The 9,735-nt window shown below is 34.7% G+C and overlaps 1 protein-coding gene across 1 annotated transcript; it reads right to left on the bottom strand.

Moving 5' to 3' along the window:
• On the bottom strand, positions 1–2,430 carry LOC18613771 (probable protein phosphatase 2C 49). Its single transcript, XM_007051167.2, has 4 exons — positions 2,031–2,430; positions 1,312–1,509; positions 991–1,226; positions 1–885 (listed from the first exon to the last, which is right to left on the bottom strand). The coding sequence occupies exons 1-4, from the start codon at positions 2,217–2,219 to the stop codon at positions 315–317; spliced, it is 1,194 nt and encodes a 397-aa protein (XP_007051229.2). The 5' UTR covers positions 2,220–2,430; the 3' UTR covers positions 1–314.

The raw sequence follows: 9,735 nt of genomic DNA, 5'->3' as shown, positions 1-9,735 counted from the left end.
TAACAATAATGAAAACTAGGAATTTATTGACACAATACATATACATACATCTCAGGAATGAACAATGAACTAACAAGGGCAGCCACCCTGGATTTGAGTAAAAGAATCCATAAATGACTTGAGCACGCAATAACATATCGGACCATCTCTACACCACCATCCTCTATGTACATCCGCCCATAACCCACCATAAATATACCACGACCAACCCCTGCAAAACTGCTAGCTGCTTTTTTTAGCTCTACCTGAAGCAGCCAGAAACAGTCCAATATCCCCTATTGAACAAGAGAATTATTTAAAAATTGTATTTACATTCAGCGAGTGGCATTGCCATCTAACAAGCTCCTCAAGCTACACAGAGCCTCTGCAGATAGGCTACAACACCTCATTCTTCTTTGCCGAGGAGATGGCTGCTCCCTGTGATCAGGTGCAGTGAAGCATACAACAATCACAGTGAGATTATCAAATGTGTTGCGACGTAAGGCCTCCATGACAAGGTCTCTAGCGCACTGCTCAGGGTCGTCATGCCGCCGCAACCCTCTACGAACAAGGCTAACTGCATGCTGACTTGACATAACATCCCAAATTCCATCACACCCAATGATAAGAAACTCATCATCCTCTGTCAGAACCACCTGTTGGAACTCAGGCTCTGCAATGAGAGGTGAAGAAGAACCTTTAGGAAGCTTCATGTCCCAATCCCCCAAGGCTCGGGAAACTGATAGAACACCATTGAGATACCCATCATCAATAAACCCACCCAGCTCTTCTACTCTCCTCCGTTCTGATGGATAAATAGGCCTGTGGTCTTCAGACATATCTACTGCCTCCCCTTTCCGGCAGAGTACTGCTCGGCAATCACCAGCATTCGCCACCATCAGAAGCCTATAGTACAGACAAACCAGTCAGTCAGAGATTAACAGCTGACAATAACACTCAAAATAACAGAAGCAAATATAGAGCAATCAAGGCTCTAAAGCATAAAGATACCTTCCAAATATCAGAGCAGTAAGTGCTGTTGTTCCAGAAGAGCTATTCACAGTACAATCATCTGCCAGAGCAAGGTCAGCAAGAAGAAATGATTTCCGGAGAGAGTTCTCAACCCCTTCCAAGAAAACATCATCAACTTCACATGTCTGAGGAAAACTGACATCTTCAAAAAAGAATCTAAATGCATTTTTCCTTATATATGCTGCTGCTTCGGGTCCTCCATGACCATCAAACACCTAGATACGATCCGCAACCCAAATTAGTTATAAATCAAACAACATCATTTAAGGCAGTAGAAAAATTAGCCAAAACAGTAATTACCCCATAAAAAGCACTAGGCTTAGGAAACTTGTAAAGGGATCCCAAATGCGATGATAGATCATCAATTCTAATATGCTCATCTTCCATGTATCTCCGTGGTCCAATGTCAGCAAAACTACCTGAACGGATGCTCGGGACAAATTGCAGGACAGCAGATTCGATAGTTGGATCTGGGACTTTTTCAAGAGATTTCACATCCTGAAATAGGAAACAAAATTGATAACTTTTCTCTTCAAAGGTTATATACTACTAAGCAACTTATCTCTTAAATTGAGATTGGAATTATAGCAAACTAATTTTAGTAGCACCTAAAGGACTCTCCAATTAGCTGTAGCCAAAGCTAGACAAATTTCATTTTTTAAATTCCCTAGATACAACTAAACAAGGGTAGATACAACCTTCTCAATTATGCAAAATTCCAGTCACCAAGCTTATAAATTTAACAATCTGATCATCTTTATTCAAACCATGAAATCTATGGATCCCAGAGATGGAAGCTATGAATATATTTCCTCTAAAACCTATCCATAAATAGAAAAAAATTACTTAATTATTTCAGCCTAAAATTCCAAAGAAAAAAACAATTGGAGGGAAAAAAATCCAACATATTTATACTTAAACCTTTTGCCAACCTTATTAAGATATTTAGTTGGGAGTCAACCCCTCATCGAAAGTCATGTTCTTCACAAACATAAAAAGTGGGAGAAGAAAAGACTAACCAGTTGAGAGGTAGATAAATCGGCGGTAACCGACTCAGCAACACGAACTTGTCCGAACTTTGGCGAAGAAACCGGCGACGAAATCGCAACAATTCCATCAATCTCCTCGATATTACTTCCTTTACCAAAATACTGAACGTCCAACACCGGCACGCTCTGTTGACAAACAACCTCAGCTTCAGCTACCATCTTTTCCCTTTTTTCATACAATTACCATAACCAAACACAAAATCGCCGCAGAAGAATTAAAATCTTCCAAGCTCAAACAAAAACGATTTAGATATTTTCTGTTTTTCTTTCTCGCGGTTTCTAGGTGAATTGTATTTTTCTTTTCTTTTCTTTTTTTTTTTTTTTTTTTTTTTGCAAAAAATGATCAAACGTGGAACTGGTGTGCTTGAAATTGTATTTATAGGGTCAGAAATTGGGACGACCCGGTACTTAGCAACGGGTAAAAAAAGCGGTCCGGTTTGTTGACACGTGTAACTTTTAGAGCCTTTCGATTTTTGGGGGGAAGGCCATCAGTGATAATAACACACGCAAGCAGCTTTGGCTTGACGGACACGTGAAAGTTTCTATAGTTTTTTCGTCGACGCGTCATCCTTTCAGCTTTTCTCCTTCGAACCATTTAGCCGAAGGCCTTGCTTCGTTGTAAACTGACCGATTCATCCTTCTCGTACCGTCCACCAGCTTGTCAAGTTTGACTTTGGTTGAGGAAACGCAAGAGGATATAGATGTCGTTGTGGATTCCTTAGGGGGTAATCTGGGAATTAAAGTTGCTCCGCCAACGAGGAATATTTTAACGATTTACTTTTCGGATTGTGTTCATACTTGCTGGCAAGGAAGCGGTAGCTTCTCGTGTTCGTTGGGGTATCACCGAGTTAGGTATTTGTTGCTTAATGGACAAAACTGCCCTTACATGTTGTACTAAATGACAAGTTTGTCATAAACCTTTTGCATGTGGAAAATCTGACGACGCGGTTATAACGGCACCAAGACCTTCATATCAGCATCATTGGGCCCTATTGTTTTTGGACGGTCCGGATAAATCTGAAATATTGAAGCTTTTGCATTTCGATTATGAAGTTTCTCAACTGTACGGTTAGTTACAGCACCGCAAGTTTAGCGCCAGTAACCCCTTTTTTTTTTTTTTTTTCACGTGCATAATAAGGCTGAATTTAACCAGAAACAAATGTATCTATATACAAAATGGAGGACGACAGGGATGGGCAACTAATTTGTTTGCATTTTCTAGGATGCGATTGCTTGAAAATAATATTTTGAAAAACAATTTTGCTAACCATTATTTTAAATATGTTTTTTAAAGTGTAATTTATAATATTATTTTAATATTACAAGCTGCCTTTGATGATTATTATAATGGTTTTAAATATATTTGATGAAAATATTATTTTATGTTGATATATTTTTTAAAATAAAAAATTATGTTATACAGTGTGATTATTGGATTATAGGTATATTTTATATGTGAATAGTTATATCTCTTGAAAAAGTGAAATGTTAAAAAAATACTTCTAAATTCAAAAATTATGAGACAATTAAAAAAAATAGATAGTTCAAAATGAAAATGTTGAAAATATGACTTTTCATATTATAATTTAAAAATTAATGTCTTATTGAAATNGAAAATAATGACTTTTCATATATATTTTAAAAATTATGTCTTATGAAATGAATAATTATCTTTTCATAATTTAATTATTGAAACAATATATTTTATTTAAAGATTATATCTTGCAAAATGCAAAAGTATCTTTAAGACAAAGAGGTGCCTTAATAAAAAGATTGCCTCATTAAGAAGATACACTTGCAAGTCTATATAAAAAACTTGCTATAAATTATTTTCATATATAAAAAAAAACAAATAAGACAAAAGTAAAAAAAATCAAAAGTAAGGGAAGAATTATGTTCTGAGAATAAATATAAACACTTGAGTTTTTATCATCTGTATAAGTAGTTCAAATTTCTTATAATCTACTTATTGTAAAAAGTAGATTCTAAAGCCAAACAACTTTACAAGATGTATTTAACAATCTACTATAATAAAGTGTAAATGCGAAGTTAGATATTGGTTTCATTGTATTTTTAAGATTATTCACATAATTCTCCTTTTGCATAACAAGTGATGGGGTGAAATAAATATTAAATATAACATCTATTAAAAAGTTTACATTAAAATTAATTTTTTCGGTTCTTTAAATTCCATTTACATTAACATTATATATTAGACGTAATATCTAAAAAAGTTTTTGAAATATTCAAAAAATTTTAATAAATTTTTATTCTTTTATTACGTTAAATTAAATTTTTGTACTTATATTTTGAGCTAAATAGATTCAGTTAATGATTTTTTTTAAAAGTTCAATTAATGGTTAATTAAATATCATTAGTTAAAACGTCACTTGTTATTATATACCTTGTATTGTTAACAAGGAATGTAATATGTACTAGTGAATGGTAATATGAAATGCTAATATGATGTGATAACATGTGATATTTTTACATTCAAAGTCAACATCATGTTGCACCACATAAGTATAAAAATGACAAATGATGTTTTCATTAATAATCGTTAATCAATATTAATTATAAGAATTTATTTATCAAAAATAAAAAATATGAAGACTTTATTAAATGTAATAAAAGAACAAAAATTTATTTAAATTTTTATAAATAATTCAAAAGCTTTTTAAAGCATTGTGATTTCATATAATAATTTTGAAGAGTGTTCGGTTATAGCAATACTTTTTAATGAGTGAGATGAAATTTGAAAAAGAAAATTAAACTCAAGTTGTATTTTTTTTTTTTTTGTGAAAAACGAAAGGATCCCTTTTAACGTTACCGTTAGTTCGTGATCAATGTCAATTAACAGCCAGTGGGAAAGAAATCAATGGGCTTGGATTTTGTTGGTTTCCTCTCCCAACACTAAATTAATTACCTTACCAAGTGGCAAGAGTGAAACTGATCTCATGATTTCATCTGCTATATGCATATAGTAATTTTTTATTCAGTAAAAATATGGTTGTATAAATCAACTTGGTAATAGAAAATGTTTTGTACCTACGGCTGGACCTTCGGTGAGGGACCGCGCTTTTCAAACCAATTGGCTACTATTAAGGTGCTGAACATTTCCTTGACGAATCATCGGTTGACCAGAATTAAAGTAAACTCATTTCATTCGGACAATGTTGAATTCTATTCTATTTTTTTATGTCATTCCTTTTTATTTATTTCATTTTTGAAAGATTAAGAGACGTCAACATGGTCATCCCCCAATTTGCTAATCAGCAACGGGCGGCTCAAATTGCAAGGTCTACCCCCTACACAAATTTCACTTCACAAAAAGCTATGCTGAATACGTAATTGAACATAAAATATACAAAAATAGTTGGCCCCAAATCCAAATTATTTATTGATTATTGTTGACATTTCGCTGTATGTAATTTTAGATGAGAGATTAGCAGGTAAAAACTTGTGTCAAGTTGGCATAATTACCCTCAAACGTTGACTCTTAAACGGTCTCATATAATTGCCAAATAGCAGCATCATGGGAATGTATGCCTTAGGAATATAAATGGTCTGGGCGTGATCTTATCCTAATTAGGTTCCCAATAATTCGCATTATGGAAGACACAGAGGCTAGTGTTCGGGGTTATTACAACTTGTCCATCCAGGGACAGCTTCCGCTGATCACTGCTGAAACCCACAGGCCACAGTCACAATCATTCGTCAGTTAAAAAAAGAAGCAATTAGGGCTAATGGGTTTGGTGGTCCAACTAGCCAAACCACTAACCTTTTGGGAAAGTGGACCGAACGCTCGTGATTGGTCCACCAAGTTGGCTTGTAGCACTTGCTGGAATGTCTTTGTGGTTGAGGACTATAATATATGGCCTTCAATTATGTTTGGTTGCCCTCCTCGTAATCATGTACGGCCAGAAATCTCCCTGTCAAGAAGTTTGGTTTCCTTACAGGATGGCATATTTTATCAGAACGAGAAGCTTCATTACTGTCTCTTTGCTTGATAAAACCAGGATTGCAACAACAGGCTCTGCGGCTATTGGTTTCTTTCTTCCTGCTTGTCTTAATCAGGGACTGGTTTTAACCAGATCTGGTGACAGGTTAAAGGCATTTGGACAAGAACCACCAACTATGTTTTTTTATTAGCTTAACTGTTCATAATTACATTAATCGAAAGACATTTTTGCACTTGTATCATGAGAGAAGAAGAAAAAAGGCATATTGCTCTTTCTGAACTATTGATTGAAGAATAATTGTATCAGGAATAGAAAAGTTTGGTCTTCCTTATCTGCATACTTTAGAATTTATATCAACAGCGTGGAGTTGGCAAACTGAATAATGTAGGATTTTGCCGGAGAGATTGATGACATCATGGAGCATCAAGTTTCCCTGTTAATTGCAGCAACATTGAGTGAAATTGGTCTGGTATATAAAACATTTTTGACAATGTTTTTGTTTTTAGAAAGTTTGAGATTTTGGTTAAAACATTATCATATAAAATACACTACATTACAAGTAACTACAAGAATAAGTTAAAAAAAATAGGCAAAATGACCCAAATTCAAAGAATTTCATCCGAACTATTCCAACTCAAATTCCGACCAAACCTCAACTTTCAATTTCCTTACCATTTTACAAGCGTAAGCCTTAGCTGTGCCATGAACAAATTTTTAAACATATTTTTAATGGTCCATTATCAGCAAACCATGGTTCTCAGGGTACAATCTTATCTTCCTACCAAGCTAAAGAAATACATGGCAAGTGACCAATAATTTATCCATGTCAGAACAACCTATATATAATTGTGGCAATGGATTTTTAAAATGAAACTACCACTGTTGGTTGGAAGCTAGCATTGAACTGGTAGATTTTGTATGAAAGGGGGATGCACGAGAGAATCTTGTTGGGAGGGGAGAGGGTTAGATAAGGAACCGCTATAGCTGACTTTCTGATTAATAACATTGGATTTTCTTATGCTTAAATTATTTCAGAATTCAGAGGTACGTGACGGCAATGCTTTCCACATAACTGGTGCTTAATTACAAAGTTACAATAAAGTAGCCAGGTGATGCAGCTGATGCTTCCAAGTCTTAAACAGGCCTGGCAGAAGGGAAAGGCGTGTGAACTTGTATATACAATCTAACAGGTGGCAAAGCCAAAACCCGAATCCCATTATTTTGCTAACTATTCCTACCGGTTCTTTTCTACTAGTACCATATATGTTTAGCTGAGCTACATCTTCCAGAATGTTGTGAGGTTGTGGCATCCTATACGAACGACACGTTGTATCTGCCTGTTTAATTCATTTTCCTAGTGGAGTTATGGTCACTTTCTACGTGTTTGGCCAGATGGATGTGTAGAGCAGAGGGGTTTTTATTGTCTCGCTAAAAAGAAAGATGGACTTCAATGTAATCAAGTTGAGCACGGCTCTGACTCGGAGGAAATTGAGATTCTTAATGGGCTATTTCACATTCATGAGAATGGAGATTGCATTTGGGCTTTAGAAGTTCACATGCAAATGAACTTAAATATAGGTCCCAACCCAAGTCTATGTCAAAATTATTATCAGCTGTTGTTGGATAGTTTCAGCTCAGCCTCCTTGACTGAAGACCTAGTCCAAGTCCAAGTCCATACCATCTCTGATTCGGGTCCTTACTGTTCAGAGCTAGTATAATAGGAAAAGCTGGTAGAGCAGGTAAAAGCACCAAAGATGTAAACTCTGACCCCTAGTCCCTACAGTTTTTATGGCTTTGACTGAATGCAGCTACTTACTCAAAGCTGTGGAAATTGTAACATTCAGGGCCGTGAGTAGTCATGACTTAATGGATTCTAAAATCCTTTTTTATGATGATAAGCATTACTTTGTGTTGGTTTGTTACAAGATTTACTCTTTTAAAGAGGATGATGAGAAAAACACTGTTTTGGGTGGTTAAGATGCTTTTAGCCTAAATGAACTCGTCTCTTTTAAGTCCAAAATTTCATGAGTGCTTTGCTGTACAGGCATTATTGGAGTGGTGCTGACAGTGACTTTCATACACTCTGTTGTGCTGGTAGCATACACAATTCAATGTAGGCAAGGATCTAGCATTTGCTTAGCTTTGCTGATTTTGCCGGCATCTTCCACCTTGATTCCCCATCAATTAATGCTTTGAAACTGAGAAGTTCAAATCAAATCCCTCTCATTGGAGTAAAGATTATTAGTAGATTCCAAACACAAAGAAAAAAAAAAAACCCTTCAAGGGATAAGCTTTTTACGAGTAGAAAGAAATTAGAGGCCTCAGCCTCCACAGATTCCTCCAGCTCCCAAGTCCCAACCTGCTCAAAAATACAACGTAAATGGCCATAATTGCTGCCGTTACACAGCCAGCATAGCCACCAAATCTAACCCTGCCACATATGAAAGAGTTGGATTGAATCAAAGGGCTTCGAGATGGTCACATTTTGTGGGTGTTGACTAAATAAAAATAAAAATGGAAGTTGAAACGTGATATCGATGGGTTGAACTGTAGCCTTCACTTTTGATTTCATTAGCCTAGAAGGGATAGAGATGAAACTTGATCATCTTTATCCAATTCCACGCGGCAAGGCATGGGTTTTTGGAATCTAATTAATTACTTTTATAAGCTGTCTTTGGAAAAAGCAAGATGGGACATGTGACTTTGAGACTTAATGTTTCCATTTGCAATCTCAAAGAGTTTTAGTCTCTGCTTGCTTTTACAAATTATTTCTTTATTTTTGATAACTGGAAATGAGAAACTGTTCTCGAATATCAAAACAAAAACAAAAAAATAGTCTTTGGTTTCTGCATTTTCTAAATAAAAACATGTAAAATCAATTACTAATATCATGAAACCTCAAAATTGTCTATAACTATATCATAAAGATGTAGCATTCTCTTTTATAACTTGAGGCATTTTTAGTACATCATGCTCTTGGCATATATATGATGTTGTTTTCTAAAAGAAGGATACTTAGTCATATTCCTCCATATCGTTTTGGAGCAAATCGTTTTGCTGGCAGTACTTCGATACCTTAAGGACTACGAGGGTTTTTTACTCTCTTATTGATGGACTGATTTTAGTTTTGCATGCCATATTGTTTCTTAGGGTTTTAGTACACCGTTTTAACCAAAATAGAAAATCTTGAGATATAATATACTAATAAATTTTGAAGTTTTTAAATTGTTATATCGAATTAATGATTGGATAGCCCAATTATTTGGTCAGATTCTTATATTAGATCGAATAAGCAAATGACCCAATCAAACTCACATATATTTTTTTTATTGTTGCATTAAACTAGACATTAATGATGTCCAAAATTAACATGGTAATCATGTTGGAATTTGAGCTTGGTAACTTTCTTTTATTATTATTTGAGATATGAATGGTGATTTTTTGATTATTCAAAAACAACATTCATGTATTAGTATGGGAAGTAATGCTTGTGTGATTTGTTTTTCATATTTTGGATAAAAATGCTAGCACTGTGATTTATTTGTTTGCTCAATGAGACATAATGAGAGCTTATTGTTGGTACTATGAAGTTTTATGGTTATTGAAGGATTCAGTACCCTTTAACTATTAGTAACAATATTTTTTTATATAAATTATCGATAATCTTAAGTTTAATAAAAACCATCAATTTTACTATCAACCATTCATGGGTT

Source organism: Theobroma cacao, chromosome 1 (assembly GCF_000208745.1).
Source record: "Theobroma cacao cultivar B97-61/B2 chromosome 1, Criollo_cocoa_genome_V2, whole genome shotgun sequence".
NCBI classification, from domain to species: domain Eukaryota; kingdom Viridiplantae; phylum Streptophyta; class Magnoliopsida; order Malvales; family Malvaceae; genus Theobroma; species Theobroma cacao.
This window is presented reverse-complemented; position numbering and strand designations above follow the sequence as displayed.

What these genes read in the sequence shown, in the direction of transcription:
- LOC18613771 (XM_007051167.2), bottom strand. Translation starts at nt 2,219, where the DNA reads ATGGTAGCTGAAGCTGAGGTTGTTTGTCAACAGAGCGTGCCGGTGTTG. An exon ending in ATTTATCTACCTCTCAACTG is followed by an intron (nt 1,510 to 2,030) that starts GTTAGTCTTTTC and finishes TTCCTATTTCAG; the next exon opens with GATGTGAAATCTCTTGAAAA. An exon ending in AGCCTAGTGCTTTTTATGGG is followed by an intron (nt 1,227 to 1,311) that starts GTAATTACTGTT and finishes GATCGTATCTAG; the next exon opens with GTGTTTGATGGTCATGGAGG.